General features: G+C 41.0%; 1 protein-coding gene across 6 annotated transcripts in view; it reads left to right on the top strand.

Moving 5' to 3' along the window:
* The window catches only part of KLHL5 (kelch like family member 5), a 96,526-nt gene that overhangs the window by 37,282 nt on the left and 40,782 nt on the right, over nt 1–18,462 (top strand). For 2 of the 6 annotated variants that reach the window (XM_027822182.3, XM_043544514.1), the window contains one exon: nt 16,933–17,115. In XM_027822182.3, coding sequence (XP_027677983.1) covers nt 16,973–17,115 — 143 coding nt within the window. In that variant the 5' untranslated portion in view covers nt 16,933–16,972. Of the gene's footprint in view, nt 1–7,382; nt 8,489–15,224; nt 15,304–16,932; nt 17,116–18,462 lie in introns of those variants that run through there. The other 4 variants (XM_043544513.1, XM_007059701.4, XM_043544512.1 and 1 more) reach the window with 4 other exon arrangements.

Raw genomic sequence — 18,462 nt, 5'->3', positions numbered from 1 at the left:
TTGGCCGTATGTGGCCACGGTGGCTGCATTTGAGAAACTCTGTTCCAGGGTATCTCCACAGTAAATATATAAAACTCCCACTACTTTCCACAGTATTATGTTAACAAAGAGAGGACAATGTGCTCTTAGGTAAATTATATGCTTTTTTATGATTTGCTATAAAGTAGAAAATTATACCTTTTTGACTTTATTATGAAAAGACTTGTTTAGGCATAGATTCTTTGGTCTGCAAGTTAAAGGCCACAATCTTTCAAAGACTTACACACATGCTTAACTAAGCACTGCGAGTAGTCTCATTCAGTTAAGTACATGTGTATAGGCTTTGTGGGATCAGGCCCTCCAAGGGTATATCTACACTACAGAGATTATACCAGCATAGTTACTCTGGCATAATCCCGTGGCGTAGGTGCAGCCTACACACACGGAAGGGTTTTTCCATTGGCATATGAACACCACATTCCTGAACAAAATTTTCTACATTGACGGAAGCAGTCTTCTGTTGACATAGCTGCATCTCCACTGGGATTAGGTCAAGGGTGGGCAAACTACAGCCCGCAGGCCAGATCCGGCCCCTCAGGGCTTTGGATCCGGCCCGCGGGATTGCCCCCCATGGTGCTGCAGGCCCCACGTCACTCTCAGAAGTGGCCGGCACCACGTTCCTGGGTCCCTGGGGAGGGCAGAGGGCTCTGTGCGTTGCCCTTTCCTCCAGGCACTGCCCTCTGCAGCTCCCATTGGCCGGAAATGGGGAACTGCGGCCAGTGGGAGCTTTGGGGGAGGTACCTGGAGGCGTGGCAAGGGCAGCATGTGGAACCCTGTGCGCCCCCGCCCCAGGGCCTTGCAGGGATGTGGTGCCGGCTGCTTCCCGGAGCGAAGCGGCGCAGCATGGGGCCAGGGCAGACACGCAGGGAGCCTGTCCTGGCCCCAGTCCGTGCCACTGCCACCCCAGAGCCGCTTTAGGTAAGCAGCGCCGGGGCGGAGCCCAAACCCCTTCTGCACCCCAACTCCCTGCCGTACGCCCCCTGCTGCACCTCACATCTCTGTGTACCCCAACTCCCTTCCCTGAGCCCCCTCATACACCCCGCACCCCTCCTCTGCCTCAATCCCTTGCCCTGAGCCCGTTCCTGCACGCTGCACCCCCTCCCACACCCCACACTCCCTCCCGCACCCCAACCCCCGACCCTGCATACAATTTCCCCACCCAGATGTGGCCCTCGGCCCAAAAAGTTTTTCCACCCCGGATTAGGTCATCATAGCTGTGTTGGTTGGGGGTGCATGTTTTGTCATAGCTATGCCAACCTAACTTTTTAAGCAAGTGTTAACCAAGCCTGCAAAGTTACTATACAAATGGCATTATGGCATCGTGTGTGTGTGTGTGTGTGTGTGTCTCTCTCTCTCTCATATCAAATATGCTCAGTTTCAAAGTTTAAAAAAAAGGCTTTTCCCCGTAACTTCGAGTACTACAAATTCAACTAGGCTCTGAGAATTAAGGTGGATTCTTTTCTTTTTGTGTGTTCTCCGTAATAAAGGTTCTGCAAACTAAATGTAGGCCATTAGTTGTTTCTGTGCAATCCTGTTAATTTACATTGAAGATCCTGGTGAAGTTTATCTAATCCAAATGCATACATAACATCCTATTACAAAAAACTGTGGATTATGATTTCATATAATTTAGGCACAAACTGTTAAAACATATGCTTTATTATCATTTTGGGGGAAATTGTGTGGAAAATCTAAATTTGTATAATATCAATTTGAGGGAAGTCAAGAAAATTGAAAAAAGCTTTTGTGCTTTTGTTATTTCATAATACAACATAATACATAATACAACACAATTTATTCTCCCACTCAACCCTTTTGCTTCCCAACTGCCTAAAAAATAGTAATCTGGGCATGCTTCAAAGGTCAACAAATCTGGGGTCTGATAGATACAAATTGAGCAAACTGAAGAACTTCCATTGATTGTGACTATGATAGCAAGTGAAAATGTCATTCCCTCAAGTTACCAGTCCCTAAATAATTTTGAGCATTATGGGTTAAAACCAGTGCTTTTATCAGTTCAGATTCCAGAGGATTGTTGACCCACGTAGTCCACGTGGACTGAAAGTCACACTCTGTCTTTTAAAAACCCTGAATATTTTTAAACGCGTTTTCCTGATTGCGCACCTTGGCGAGCTCACCTAGTAGCTCTCCTCTGTTGTGTGCAGCTGCCCAATTGACTATGCAAGCTCCATGCACTAGATGCACTCCTGCCTGGAGTAGACAGGAGGTATTGGATCACCTGGGCCTGTAGGAAAGGGACTATGTAGGCACAACGAAGGACCAGCTGTAGAAATGTGGACATTAAGAAAAGATTGCACATAGAATATATAATATACAAATAGTAAATGAAACCATGAATTCATACTTCTGTGGCTCTTTTGGGTAATGTTGATCGCTAATTTGGCTCCTTGAACCACTGAGGTCCGAGTATCACTGGTCTATTCAGTCCCACCAGCCAAGCACGGATGAGCCTGATGAAGGGGCAAGAACCTCAGATAAGTATATGCATATATTTTTCCTTACAGTGCTTAAATGTAAAGATGGTGCCCAGCTCAGTCCCAAGTTAGCAGGGCAAAAATATCTACTTTTCACTGTTTTACTCATAGGAGAAGAGAGAGCAGTGTGACACTGTATGGAATATGTGGAACACTGTGATGATATTAATATCAGTGTTATAAAATTGCAGTGAATTGTGCCGAAGATTCCGTGTAAGGTGTCAGGGAAATGTTATAATTTGCACAGTATGATGATCTTGTTTATGTTTGTATCACATTTGTATTGTGATTTATAGATTTGTAGGGAATATCTGTATTTCAAACTTGTGCTGTGAATCTGGATGACACCCCCAAACAGATTGGCACCAGCACTGCCTAGCCTGTTCGATGGCCCATCAACTGTACAATGAATCCACTGAAAGGAACTAGGGGATGCACCTTATGAGTCAGCAAGCCATGTGGTATGCTTCTGGACAGAACTCTAAGGCTTTCCATGCTATGTGCTGTACAATTTGTGTTTGGGACACAGGAAGTACAAGTCACATGACAAAAGAATATAAAAGGCATCTAGCTGCATCATCTCCATTTTGTTTTCAGTCCTGCTTCTTACCTCTGGAGTAACTTTTTTTTACAAACTGAAGCTCTGAATAAAGGACTGAATACCCATCCAAGCTGTGGGTATGTTCCAGAGGAACGTTCATGCCAGCAAACTCACCAATACTGCTAAGAACCTGATATATGGACTTTGAAGTCTCTGTATGTATTTGATGGCTTTACCTTTAACAACTCTCTTCTTGTTCTTTCTTTTTTCTTTACAATAAACCTTTAGTTTTAGGTGCTAAAGAATTGGCTGGCAGTGTGGTATTTTGGATAAGATCCAAACTAATATTGATCTGGTAACATGGCTGACATTTTGGGGTCAGAAGAACATTTTGTTTGTGACCAGAGTTTTAAATAACTTCTTGCTTACTGGAGCTATGTGCTAATTAGGAGCCAGAGAACTGGAATGCAATAAAGGGGCTGTGTGATTTCTTTTTTTTTTTTTTTAATTTCTTGATAACCAGTGTGGGAGATCAGAAGTGCAGTTTGTGACTGGTTGGTGAGTTTAACTTCAGTGTTACTCCCCAAACTGGTGATTATCTGCTCTCTCTTTTGCAGTCTGTCCTGCTCTTGGCATTTTCAGTGAGGGCTGCCCCAGGCAGTACAAGCAGTACAGCGAAAGGCAGAACTATCTGGTTTTCATTCCTCTGTAGGGTTAGGCAGGGGGGCCATGTGGAGCAGTTTGTTTATGTACATAGAGCTGTCCCTTGTATTCTCCTGAGAGATCTTGATGAAACTTTCACAGAGATACTCAGTGATCCTTTCCTGAAGGTTTCTAGGGATGATAGCTTTATTTTTTCCTTCTTGGTAGGAAACTTTCCCACACAATTCCACGATGATTTCAGCAAGCACCATTGCAGTAAACAGGCTAGTGGCACACGGCCAGGGTGTCTTCAGGGCACCAGCAACAGCTGTGCTCTCTGCCTTTGTTACCCTCAGGAGTATCAGCTATAGTCACCACTGCCTGTTGAAAATAGTGCCAGTGTTCAGTGCCATTGCCTTATATATGCCGTATCTATGGATATGGGAGCCAAAATTTTATCATTTAATGCAACCAGCAATTTCCCTCCTTCTTCCTCCCTGCTCTGGCAGGCTATGCTCACGATGGCTGGAGCTGGAGGGTGGTGCTATGTAGAGGTGTTCTGAAGCTCAAGTGACAATAAGGATGTCTTATTAAAAATGATTATGGGAATAAGGGAAGGGAGTTTTGAAACTTACCTCTTCCTTTCTGTTGTAACTGTAAATACAGTGTTTACATCTGTCTTTCATCTGCAACTGCTGTCATTTGAACCTTGAGGTACCCCTCCACACCTGTGGAACATCTAACCCTGATGAGGAGAAAGAAGAGGACTAGAGAGGATATGTTCAGCAAGATCCTGCAAGCAGTGCTGCATCAGACTATGAACAGAGGGCCTGGAGGGTGAATATTGCAGACAGTATGTAGAAGGAAAGAGCAGACAGGAGAAACTCCCAGCAGGAAAAGGAGAGGGAGATGCACCAGGACATAATAGGGCTTCTCGGATAGAAAACGCAAGTGCTGCAGATGCTTGTTGACCTACAGGTCCAGCAGTCATGGCTTGCCCACCGGTTTCAGTCACTGGAGAACTCCAGTTTAGCAGCTCTCTACATCCCCCCAACATTCCATGTGGCATCGCAAGTCACTTCCCTACCCCTACCACTCCACTCTAAGGAACAGTAACTCCAACCAAAGTTCACATATGCCAACTGTAGATCTCACAGATCAATTTATGTGTAGTTGAAATGGACAGGGATGTTTTCTACCTTTCTAATTTTCAAGTTCTGTTCTGTTAATTTATTTTGGTAGTTTGTGTTGTATTTTTTTTTAACTGCATGTTTTTTGCACCATTTTTGGCATGCAGAAAATTTGTATTTTTTAAATAAATTCATTTTTATTACTTCACAACTTATGCTGCTAGTCAAAGCACCCACTACTTGTAACTCCCACCAGTTAGTGCTCGTTTCTTGGGCCTGGACACGGTGCTCCACCCTCTCCTGTGTGAAAATTATGAGATGGATGGCACTATGGGATGGAGAAAGTTGCATGATGGGAACTTGACTCCTTGCTCACAGGCACCTTTGTGTTACTCATTTCTACCCCACAACACATTGTGAAAATTTCTCAAAAGGCAGTGACCTGGCCAGTGGCGAGTGCCACACTGGAATACCTACCTGTGATGCACTGCAACCTACATAGACATAATTACTGCTGAGTACACACAGTACCAATGCAAGCAGCCAAGTATGCATGTGGACAAGCAATATGCAAACTGCAGCAGCTGTATGCTGATGTAACTTACATCAACTGAAGTTTATAGTGTAGCACAGCCTCACTGTCTTTAATCATGGTTCTGATAAAATCCTTGCTGCACATTCTAATTGCTTCTCCCAAGCCACCAGGACCATCTCCTTTTTATCTGGATTGAGAGTCTGCTAGCTAGTTTTCAACCAACTTCCAGTCTTACATAGTAGTACTCCTGGGGGAATTCTGCACCACTGCACATGCGCAGAATTCATGTCTCCCACAGATTTCTTCGCTTCCCTGCAGAAAAATCACTTTCTGATGGGGAAGCAAAGGGAAGCTGCAAAACCAGTCATGCACTACTCCCCAGCAGTGCAGATGCATTGTTTCAGGCATCCGGAGCAGCCAGGGAGAGGTAAATCAGTGGGGGGGCGGGGGGCTGGGGACGCCCCAGCCAGTGGCTTCTACCTTGTGCCAGGCTTAGCTGCTATTCCTGGCAGGGCTGGGGAGGATGGGACTTCCTCTTCCCCTGCAAGGAGCAGCCAGGGCTGGGTCAGACCCAGCCCCAGAAACCTCTCTAGGTGTAGGAAGCTCCGCATGCCCCCTCCTTCCTGCTCCCATTGCTCCTCAGCCATGGGAGGGGGGAGGGGTCACTGTATGGGGAGCTGCTCCCCCATCTGCCCAACTCCCGTGCATCTGGACCCACCTCCTATCCAGATTGCCCCACTAAGCCTCACCACCTGCACCCAGACCCCCCCACTGACTCCCCTAAACCTGAACCCACACCCCAACAAGCCTCACCCTCTGCATCTGGAGACCCCTTGTACCCAAACACTCCAGCCAAGCCCCACCTCCCTGCATCCAGACCCCACTTACACCCAGACTGCACCCCCACATTTGAACCCCCATCCCAGCAAGCCCTACCGCACTTGGACTGCCCTGACTAGCTCCCTGCATCTAGACCGTCACCCCACCAAGCAGCACTCGGACCTTCACCCCATCAAGCCAGCACCCCCCCCGCTGAACCCTCCATACCCAGACCCCCCCTTGTTGAGCCCCACCCACTTTCACCTGGACCCCCCCTGCAGAGTCCCATTGCCTCTCCACCCAGAACCCCTACTACAATGAGCCCCTGTTCATCCAGATCCCCCCTGTACCCAGACCACCCCACCCAGCTGCCCGCAGCCAGATTGCCCCACACAGAACCCTTATCTCCCCACACTAAGCCCCTCCACACTTGGATCCTGCTGGGCTGAGCCTGCCTGCCTACATCTAGGGTGCTTGGCATGGAGGGGCAGAGCCCCAGGGTGTTTCTGGGGCAGGTCTGACCCTTGCGTTGTGTCAGGGTCGGGTGCAGCCTCACTACCGAGTCCATGTCCCTGGGCGAGGGCTGCAGGGTGATCTCCCACCTCTGTGCAGTCAGTGGCCTGTGCTCCCCACTGTCATGCTGGTGCCTCCACATTTATTTATTAACCATAACATTTGCAGAATTTTGCAGAATTTTAAAATATTGTTTGCAGGATTTTTATTTTTTTGGCACGGAATTCCTTCAGGAGTAAATATCGGAACTCCTGTAGCAACCTGTGATTTAAAATATCCCTGTTGTTTGACCCTCTATTTTCCAAAATCAAATAGAGAATTCTGACATGGGATTTTAAAAGTTAAATTACTGCTTATAAAATACATGTCTGGATAGCACTAGAGACTGAACTCCTTTCTGCAGAGAGAGTGGAAAAATAAAACTGCATCTGACCAGTGCACTTTAAGTTTTACCTGTAGGGTCCAGTTCTAGAGGTGAGAAGATAGTGTGGTCTTGATGCCCCTTGAGTCTGTGGTGCCTCTGACTCCTTGATGATGATCAATTAGTTGCAGCTGAGATTATGGTTTTCATGATGTGTAAATAGACTGAGACCATTAGTGCATTTCTCCTAGGCTACTAAGCAACCATCAGTAATAACTTTCAGTCACTACAGACCCAGATTTGATTCAAACCAGCATGTCAAGATGAAAGGCTCTGTAACCCTTTACCAGTCCCCGAGCCATCTAGTCTGTTTGAAAAACAATTTGATGCATGTCTTGTAACTGGAAAGAAATAAGGAATCCTTTCCAGTTCAGATTTTCCTGAAATAGAATCAGTATATTGGAATATTTTAGCCTGTTTTATTAGTGATTTCTAACAGTGCAAGAAAGTGTTTCATTTGCTTTTTAGAATCACAGATTTTTTTTCCTATTTGTATTAGCAAGAGTTAACACAGTAGAGCAGTAGAGATTCTAAGATGCAGCATAGGAATTACGTTCTCTGTCATTTGTGGTTTAAGAAAAGGGGGTGGTATTCAGCATTTGAAAGAGCTTTTAATGAATGCTGTTAGTGTTTGTGAAAGCTAATGGTCAGAGGATGTGGAGGAAAGCAATAGAAAGTGCACTGGCTGCTTCAGTGTGACCTGATTAGCATTTTTCTTGATTGAGGTGACTGTTTCACCTTGTATTTTTATCCCAGTATTTTTCATCATCTCTTGCCATTTGTTTATGTTCAGATGACATATGATTTTAAAAAAGCGCTTTTATGTATGTGAATGCAGTCCCTCCCAAAATTTGCTTGCCATATGCAGGAAGAGCATGTGTTTCTCTAGTCTTGGTTGGATGCACAAATCTTCTTTTATGTGCATTGCTTCTTGCCCTGTTGCCTAGACGATCACTTGCTTTCATTGAGGATGTCTGGCTCTCGTAAAGAGTTTGACGTGAAGCAGATTTTAAAAATCAGATGGAGATGGTTTGGTCACCAGTCATCAATCCCTAATTCTGGAATGGACAGCCACCGGGAAGACTTCTGGAACAGAGGAGAAAATGCAACAACTGGTGGGACAAAGTTTTTAGATCCAGGTAACCTACCACTACCTTTGGCATCAATTGGTTACAGAAGGTCTAGCCAACAGGATTTCCAGAATTCACCTCCTTGGCCAATGGCATCCACCTCTGAAGTCCCTACATTTGAGTTCACAACAGAAAACTGTGGAGATGCACGTTGTTTTGATAGATCAGAAGCAGATGATGGAGCGAGTGAAGAAGAAAATGAATCGGACAGCAGTTCATGCAGGTTAATTGTTGTTTTCCTATTGGGGGAAATTAGTTGTCATTTGATGTCTTCAATGTCATTTGATGTTTCATACCTACAAATGTCAGCTATGATTTATCCTAGATTAAAATGCTTCAGAATTTTCTGATAGTTGCATTGTATGAAAAGTATAAAAATACTGATAACTGGCAGAGCATATAGTTGAATATATTTTCTATGACCAACTTAATATTTAACTTTAATATAGCTAACGTATAGCAAAATTAATCTTTACAGCTGCTGAAAATAATACGCACACAACAGCTTTTCAGGGCTGTTTTTAATATTACTTTAGAGTAACGTTTGTTCTGTGCTTAGCTGTGTTAAGAATTAGTTTTACACTAAATTAGAAAGAAATAATGTAGAGGTAAGATTTCTATAGCTCTGAAACCTTTTAAGTATTTTTGAGAATAAAAGATTCAACTGGAAGAAAATTATTTTAGCTATGAATCTGTTATAATCTCATGTGCATTTTTGCAGTGTTCTTCAATTGTCAATCTGGGCATATAAATCTGTATTTTAATTTCCATATTCATATGTTGATTATGAAGCCGAATGTGAGTACAACCTAAAGAAAAAAAAATATTTACTTCATCCTTTGAAACTGATATATTGCCAACCAGCTTGTTCAGCAAACTAAAACATGAAAAGTGCCTTAAACTGATTGTGGCTGTGCTAATCAAATATCTTAAATTGTAAACCTAATTATGTCCATAAAATTATGGTAATAGTTTTGTTTCTGTCTTACATCTTGTTTCTGGTGCTAAAATAAATAATGTATTATATCACTATTGTTTTTATCAAAAGGTGTATGTTAATTGGTGGAAAATAAGTAATGTATTGTTTAATTTATCTTTTTTTCTTGGTTATTACCAAAATGTCAGTTTATTTCCATGACATCCTTTATTACTTAGCTCAACTATACTACACAAAGTAACATGTCTTGCTGTGCTTTTTTGTTGTTGTTGTAAATATTAGAAATGCTACAATAGCTAACTTGCCATCTCTCATTAATTTTCATGTTGTTTACTTTCTAGCTTTTAAAATTATTTCGCAGTGACTTGATATTCTAAAGAGGTGTGACTATCTTTATTTAAAGGGAGCAGAGTTTTTATTAATAAGCCTATTAGAGATAGATCAATCTAGCTAATATAGTTTCAGTGTGTTGCATTCCCTTTGGAAAGTGTACCCATATATAGAAAATTTTGTTGGTGCAGGGGCAAACAGACGAGTAAACACTGCACAATTTATGGTTTATATCCTTAACAAAACAAAAATTCTCTCTGTTTAGGAGTCAACATAGCATTTGCTTTTGTTGCTGAATTGGAAACATTTATCAGAATTATAAGGGAATGAAACACTGCATGCTGCGGCTTTATAAAAAGCAATTTAATCTTGCTGTAATAAGTATATTTAGCCATCAACAAAATGAGTTTGAGAAAGTACCTAAGAATCTTCTATGTGAGGTGATTTTCAGTATGTGTTTTTGTAGGCAATTATATGAACAGTTACTACAGATGACATGAATACATCGCCATTCAGTCTGTATAGATAGTGTATTTTTAGTATTTTCAGAAACATCTACTCATTGAGTGCAATTTTTCTATGTACAGCACTACACAAACAAAAGAGGATATTCTCAAGGTGAAAACAATTGGTATAAAAATCCATGTTTCATTCAAAGAGATCAATGTGCAGTCTTTAAAATTAAAGAGACATTTTGATTTGCAGAAATGGACAAGTACAGGAAAGGAACTGAAGTATGACCAATAAAACTAGTTAATAAAAATGGAGTATTACAATTATCTGTTTAAAGTATAGGGAGAATCTGTGTATAATCTTAATATTTTAATTTTATTTATGGTGGTTTAGTTCTGTTTTCTGTTTTGTTTTTGCAAGTAGTACTTATGTAGTACTAGAAACAGAATTGAAGTACAAATCTTGTCTGGCTTCTGTATCCTTTAACAAAGTAACTGCATCCTTGTTTTCTTGTATGTTTACAGTCGTAATCTGAATCATGTAGAATTATTTGCCTGATGTGTTCTTTGTATTGTGCTTTAACTCTTGTCATTACTTTATTTTCATTAAATGAGAGAATTTTAGGTAAATTATGGGTTCAATATGAAATGTCATTCCTAGTTAATGCCAATGATTAAGAAGTTGCTTCATTTAATCATTTGTTTATGTACACTTGCATCATCAAGATAAGGTGTGTACTAACCCATTTCTGCTACCCATCCTTTATAAAAGGTATGCAAGGAACCCCAAACTGGAATAATCTAAAAATACCAAACAATATGGCACATCAATTGACACAGTCTGACTGACAGAGCAGTCGGAAGCTCCCTCCTGCTTGTAATCATTAATGTAAAGAGATTTACAATCAGTCTTCTGTGTATATTCTTCTAAAATACAATTTCTTATTTACTGTGTTTTTTTGGGTAGCTCAAAAATACTTTGTTGCTCTCAGACTTCCTTCCTAATACAAGAGCCCCATGTTCCCTTCGGTGGAAATAAGCCACATCTGGGAGTGGAAAATCCATTTTAACTCAGGTTTCAGAGTAGCAGCCGTGTTAGTCTGTATTCGCAAAATGAAAAGGAGTACTTGTGGCACCTTAGAGACTAACCAATTTATTTGAGCATAAGCTTTCGTGAGCTACAGCTCACTTTGTCGGATGCATAGAAGTGGCTGTAGCTCACGAAAGCTTATGCTCAAATAAATTGATTAGTCGCTAAGGTGCCACAAGTACTCCTTTTCATTTTAACTCAGTTTTTTTCATTGAATTCTTCTGTAAAAGAGAGAAGACTTGGCTGGACAGGCACGCATGTGCACACACATACCACCCACCCCCCTCTGTCATAAAGGAGAATGGGGTTCCAAGCCCACTGATCTGCAGAGATCTGTAGGAGAGAAATGTCGTGTGTGTGTGTGGAAAGTTCTTGCGTCTGCACTCCTCTCTAGCTGAGTGCCATATTGTAGGCCCTGGAATCACACCATGATAGAAGAAATAGTCTTATATTCTGCATGTCTCCTCCCATCATGCCATATGGGAATATGTGGGCCAAAGCAGAGGGAAGAAAGGGATTTACATTGTTTCTGGTGTTATGAAAGTTTAAAATCTTAACATGTATGTTGGGGCCTATACATGAGATCCTTTTTGCTATTGATCCTCTCTTACACCTCTTGTAGTGCTGCAGAGTATTAACTCTTAAATATTGTAGGGTGTATCTTAGGGTTGCCAACTTTGTAATATTTAAAAACTGGACACTCCCCTGCCCTGCCTTTTCCTTCCCAAGGCCATGCCCCCCGTTTGCTCCTCTTCCCTCCTCCACTCTCCATTGCTCGCTGCTTTTCCCCTCTCTTCCCCCCCTTACTCTCCCGCTCTGCTCGGTTTGGGAGGGACTCGCCTGCAGAGCTGGGTCACAGAGCAGCAGCTACGCTAGGCAGGTAGGAGGCGGCCCCGGCTGAGTAGGGGGTGGTACGGGTGATGACCTGGTGCCTCCCTGCCAGCATGAACCAGACTTTTGATGTCTGGTTAGTAGATCTGAGCGGACACTGTCAGGTCCCCTTTTAGACCGGACTTTCCGGTCAAAAACCAGACACCTGGCCCCTCTAGTGTAGCCTAAGCATAGAGAGTTCATTTCACCTAGATATCTCTGGAAGATTGTTAGGGATAGCTTATTCAATGATTAAATAAATACAAATTAAAACATAAACAATACCATGGAACTAACCAGATCTGTGCCAGACATCACTGATCAGTTTGCTAGTATATTGTGTCCTTCCCCCCACCCCTCACTCTATTGTCTTTTTAGATTGTAAATTCTTTGGAACAGGGAGCATGTCCTATGTGTTTGTACAGCGCTTTGTGCAAAGTAGATCCACCCTGAAATAATGGTTGTTTGTAGATTTCTCAGTTGTGGATTTGTTTGTATTAGGATGATTCTAAGACACTTAATACTAACTGAGGGACTTATAGAAGGAGTAAGTACTGGTTGTATTTCTCTGTCCTAAGAAATAAACCAAAATCAGAATAGACACACTGATAATATGAAAACAAATTTTCCCTTGTAAAACCGAAATTGTCAGCATACATATAAGACAGTTCTCAGTAATTAAGGCAGTTATAGAAAGTGTTAATGTCCTGTTTGTCTCCAGAGAGGCCTCACATACATACAGGGGCTAAAAAAAAAAATCTTTTTTCTGGATTTTTTTCCCACCTGAGTCAGAAAATTCATTTTAGCATTGTTCTATTGTGAAAGGTGTAGGTTGCTTTTTTAAAAGACCTTTTTACTCAACAGGGGTCTGTTCCTCGTGTATCTTGTGTCTTACTCTACTGACAGATTTTGAGGGGTTTTGTTTTGTACTGCTTTTCACAATTGTCTTGTGCGTCTCTGAGATCTAGATGTCAGTGTCATCTCAGTCTTTATAGAACTAAAGATCTTTTTTAGTTCCTTCTAATCCCTTTCTATCAGCATTAAATCCTGGTCTCTAAATCTCAAACTCAATGTCATCTTTCATTCTTTTCTTCTTTTCCCCTGCTATCATGCCCCCTCTTCCCAAATATCCATTTTTCCACTAAAGGGTATTTGCTGCTTCTTCTGGGACCACTAAAATTTATTCTTTTCTTGGCATTCCCCTCTTTAAAACTCTTGCCCATGCCTTTATCATTTGTCAGTCTGGGTACTGTAAAATTATGCTTTTTAGCCTTCCTGTCTCTCTTCTCTCCAAAACAGTACAATTAATGTCATCTCCTTTTACTCTGTCCATACCACCTCCCTTCAATATTTGAATCCCTTCCCTGGCTTCTTATTTCTTATCTTATCAGACTGAAAGGGGTTAGCCATGATCAAAGCAAGTCTCATCTGAAAAATGTTTAGCACAGATGTATACTGTTAGGAGCATTTTTGTATGTAGATGCAAGATCTGTGATCTGGCCATTAGCACAATACCTTTCTGTAGTGTAGACAAGGCCTTAGTCCTCAAGTTCAAGGGTGTATATACTCTCTCTTCCCTTACTCTCTCCTACAACCACCTCTATTCTCATTTCCTCCTAATTTCCCCTTCTCTTTCCCCTCCCCCCCCCACCCCCCCGAGTCTTAGTTCCTATGTTTCTCCTAGTCCTTGCTAACAATTCCAATATGGCTTCATGCCTGCATTCATGCTGAGCTCTAAATTTGAAAAAATCTCCTACTTCCTGTTTGCCAAATGCCTTCTCCTTCATATCCCAAGAATCCTTCCGACCTCATTCTCCTTTTCAACAAACTTTCCACACACTCTGTTACTTGAATTGATGTCTTGTTGATTTTTGATTGTGAACTGTTCTGGGAAGGAACATCTTATTCCATGTTTGTGAAGTATCATATAAATATTTGTCAGTTTACATATACTAATAACTCAGAAAAAGCTGATACCTTAAAGTTCCAGTGGTGAGTTACATTCCTTGCCTCCATCTACTGACCAAAATACATAAACAATGTATTTGACCTATTATGCACTAAAGATTTTTGCAAAAAAGTTTCCATTGGTAGCACCATTGCGAACCCTAGTCTAAAAAAGACTTCAGCAGCTTCTTGTATTTTTACCGCTGCTTGGTTTCACAGCAAAAATGGTATAGTGTGTGTGGAGTTTTTTGTGTTATAGACGATAACTGTATCCCATTAGCTATTCCAACTATAAAATCCTAGTAGAGACTAGGCACTGCAGGTAGTCTTTACTGCAAGGTAGGTAGGCAAGATCAGCCTTTATAATCCTGCCTGTGGTTGACCTCACCTAGTTTACCTCACAGTAAAACTACAGAAACTTGTCTCCACAAGAATTTTACAGCAGGATAACTAATGCATGTTTGTTATGCCATGGTAAAAATGCAACTTTTTCTTGGCAGTGAAACAAAGCCTTAGTTTAAACCAACTAGACTAATGTTGCCTACCCTACCTTTAGTATGGGTAGGCAACTTTTAAAAAATGATATTTATTGAATAATTGTTTTTCAAGCCAAAGGTATTAGTCCTCAAGAGGAACAATGTCCATGCTAAGTTTAAAATCTCAGATGTTGGTCCTATATACTAGTTCCAAAAAGGATGTTTAGAACTCTTTATAATGGGAAAAGGATAAAATATGGTTTTTTTTCCACTCTACCATCATGAAGTTTGCTCAGATTTAAAAAGTTTATTTTATTGGCAAAGCCAAAGCATTGAGAAGCTCAGTCTAAGGCATGGTCTGCACTAAAAAGCTGCTTCACTCAAAGGTAGGAAAAATTCACATCCCTGAGTGGCATAGTAACAACGACCTAATCTCCAGTGTAGACAGTGCTAGGTTGATGGAAGAATTCTTCCATCTACCTACTTCCTCTTGGGGGAGTGGAATTACCTATGCTGATGGGAGAACCCCTCCCATCAGTGTAGGTAGTGTCTACACTGAAGTGCTGCTGCAGTTACACTGATGTAGTGAATCAAATGTAGACAAGCCATAAAAGGTGAATATTTTTGAAAATGGAATGTTTGAAAACAGCTGCTTGTAAAGAATGATGGATTTGTAACCTTAATTATGGTAAGCAGGGCTAGTATTCACTAGAATTCTTATGTAGTAATTAATTTTTTTGGTTTGCTTTGTTACTATCTGAGATTATAAAAATCTACAGTTTACATGTTCCCTGACACTGTGCTCCCACCTCCTCCAGAATTTAGAAAAAATTGACATTTCTTTCTTCTGCTTTCAGAGATAGCTTTCACACTATAAACTGCTGCTCTGTGTCCTAGTTGAGCTGCAGCAGTGCAGCTTGAACAGCAAAAGGATAGGTGTGTATTCCACCCTCCCACTTTTTAACAGGCTGTTAATATTGAAGCCTAATTATGATTACTTCAGTGCCACCATGATTAATTGTTTCGCTACTGAACAATGAACCACTTTCCCAGGCAAAAATACCTAATCAAAAATCTTGCTTGGAGAAACAAAATCCCTTAAACTGGTGGCGCTCAGACTGTGTTCTGTGGTCTTCAGTGTTAAATGTTTTAAGACCCAAGTAATGAGCTGACTTCCAAAGAACTATTCATGATGAAAATAAAGCAAGTGCTTAAATTCTATGTTGGATTGAAGTCCTAGGCCTTGACTACGCTACCGCTTAAGTTGACATAAGTTACGTCACTCGGGGTGTAAAAATACCGCCCCTCTGAGTGAAATAATTTACGTTGATTTAAGCTTGAAAGAGTAAAAAAGGGAAAGTGTTATTAACTGAAGTGTATTTTCACCAACTCACATTCCAAGATATTTGACAATAAAAATATTTCCACTGCATGCGTGTCATAACTATGTGTATGTAAATATTTATTTTCCTAAATTTATCCTCAAAGGAGTTGTATAGAAAGGACACTTTAAGACATTTATCTCTCAAAAGTACTGATATGGCCTCCATTACAACAATATCCAAGAGCCTTACAACAACCTGTGAGGAAATGAAAATGTTATACCCATTTTACAGATGATCAAAGAGGCTAATGGTATGTGTATACTGCAGCTGGGAGCATGCTTCCCCGCCTAGGTAGACAGATGCACACAAGCTTGCTCGAGCTAGTATGTTAAAAATAACAGTGTGGAGATTGCAGCATGGGTAGCGGCAAAGGCTAGCTGCCCAAGTACAAGTTCACCCAACCCATTGGACCCAAACTTGTGTGGCTAGGCTATGCTGCAACATCCACACTGCTATTTTTAGTGTGCTAGCTTGAGCAGAGTTAATGCATGTCTGTCTCCCTGTGCTGAGATGTGGTCCCAGCTGCAATGTAGACCATACATATGGTCTACATGCCATAGCTATGCCAGCATAACCCTGTAGTGTGGATGTAGTTTACATGGATGAAAGGGATTTTTCTGTCTATATAGGAACACGACTTCCCCAAATGATGGTAGCTAGATTGATAGAAACATTCTTCCATCAGTGTAACCTCCGGCGTAGATGTAGCTAAATCAGCATAGCTGCATTGGTTAGGGGTGTGGATTTTAAATATAGACCAGGCCTCATTGTCTTGCCTAAACCTACACAGGGAGTGTGTGGTAAAGCAAGTAATGGAACTCTGGTCTTCTGAGCTCCAGGCTAACTCCCTAATCACTAGATCAGGGGTTCTCAAACTGGAAAAATGTGGTTTTAATTTGTAAGAGGGGTCTCACTCAGAGGCTTGCTGTGTGAAAAGGGGCACCAATGCAAAAGATTGAGAACTACTGCACTAGATCATCTTTCCACTCTTCAATGGACTTTGGACCACACCCACAGAAACGAGGGAAGATGTGAATAAAAGTAATTGCAAGAGACAAAGTGTTAACCTGAGTAGTATATATCACTTCTAAAAAGCAGGCGTGACTTTCATTGTTTCAGCTGTGAACAAAATTGCTGTATTAAAATATTAGCCATACTAAGATTTTGTTATGTTCTTCAGGACTTCCAACAGCAGTCATACTCTATCATCTTGCCAAACTATGGAGCCTTGTACATCAGATGAATTTTTTCAGGCACTCAACCATGCTGAACAAACCTTTAAAAAGATGGAAAACTACCTGAGGCACAAACAGCTATGTGATGTGGTATTAGTTGCTGGTGATCGCAGAATTCCAGCTCATAGGTAAATATATAAAAGATTCTTGATTCTAAAATAAATTACATTGTCTTACTTACATTTGTGCATCTGTGGTGTGAGGGTTAACTATTTTGCTTTAAAATAAGATTCAAGAAAGAGGAGGTTTTGACCAAATAGACTTGGGGAACTAAAAATTTACTTCTGTCTCTTCCCTTCCCCAAAAGTAATTCTAATGGGTACAATGTTAATTCCCACCTGTGACACTCAAAGATTTGGCAAACAAAAACAATTAAATCCCTACCCAGAATCAATTTTGAAAATATTTCAGGGACTGTAGTATTTTTTACTGTTCACGAAGAAAATAATTAAATTTAACGTGTATTGGATGTTCCCTTGTGTCTTCAGAATTAATTCAGTGTTATAGTTTGCACAATTGTAAGACCAGCCTATCCCATACAGTTTGCTACTCGCATGAAACTGCTGTACCGTCAGTTCTTGTTGGCTAGCCTTAACCTGTAGCAGCTTTTCTGAAGATATTTAAATATATACTTATGTTCTGGAGAATAGACTGGAAAGCAATAAACTGATATTTCACTTAGGACCTCAAAAGTCTGAACATGTAGGCAGGTAGTGTCAGTTTCCTAGGATATTAAGATTCCAATGTCTTGGCATTTGTAGTTTTGCAAAATAATTGAAATAAATTGGATGGTATTTAAGTAGTATGTGTATTTCATCTGGAAGAGTACTAATATGCCAGTAATCAAAAAGGTTAAGTGGGATGACCTGGATAATGATAAGCAAGTTAGCCTGACTTCAGTCTGAGACAAAATAATGGAAAAGCTGATATATGGGATTTAATTGACAGAGAATTAAAGGATAGGGATATATCTGTGCCTGCCAACATGGTTTTATGGAACATAGGTTTTAACTTGATTCATTCTTTGAGATTACAGGTTTGCTTGATAAACGTAACAGCACAGATGTAATATACTTAGACTTTTGTAAGGCATTTGACTTAGTACTGCATAACATTCTGATTCAAAAATTAGTACTACTGTATTCAATATCAATAAAGAACTGGCCAACTGACAAATCTCAAAAAGTAGTTGTCAGTGAGGAATCATCAATTGTGGGTATTTCTAGTGGGGTCCTGCAGGAATTGGTGATTGGCCTGATGCTGTTCAACAATTTAATCAGTGATCTGGAAATAAATATAAAATTATGCTGATTAAAATACAAATGAGGACAGGGCAGTGATACAGAGCAATCTGGGTTATTTGATAAGCTGAGCTCATTCAAACAAAATGTCAAATGCAAAGTTATACATATAGAAACGAGAATTGCAGGCCACACCTGCAGAACGGGGGACTGTAGCCTGGAAAGCAGTGACTC

This window comes from Chelonia mydas, chromosome 4 (assembly GCF_015237465.2).
Source record: "Chelonia mydas isolate rCheMyd1 chromosome 4, rCheMyd1.pri.v2, whole genome shotgun sequence".
Classification (NCBI taxonomy): domain Eukaryota; kingdom Metazoa; phylum Chordata; order Testudines; family Cheloniidae; genus Chelonia; species Chelonia mydas.
The sequence above is the reverse complement of the archived record's forward strand: the minus strand, read 5'-3'. Positions and strand labels throughout refer to the sequence as shown.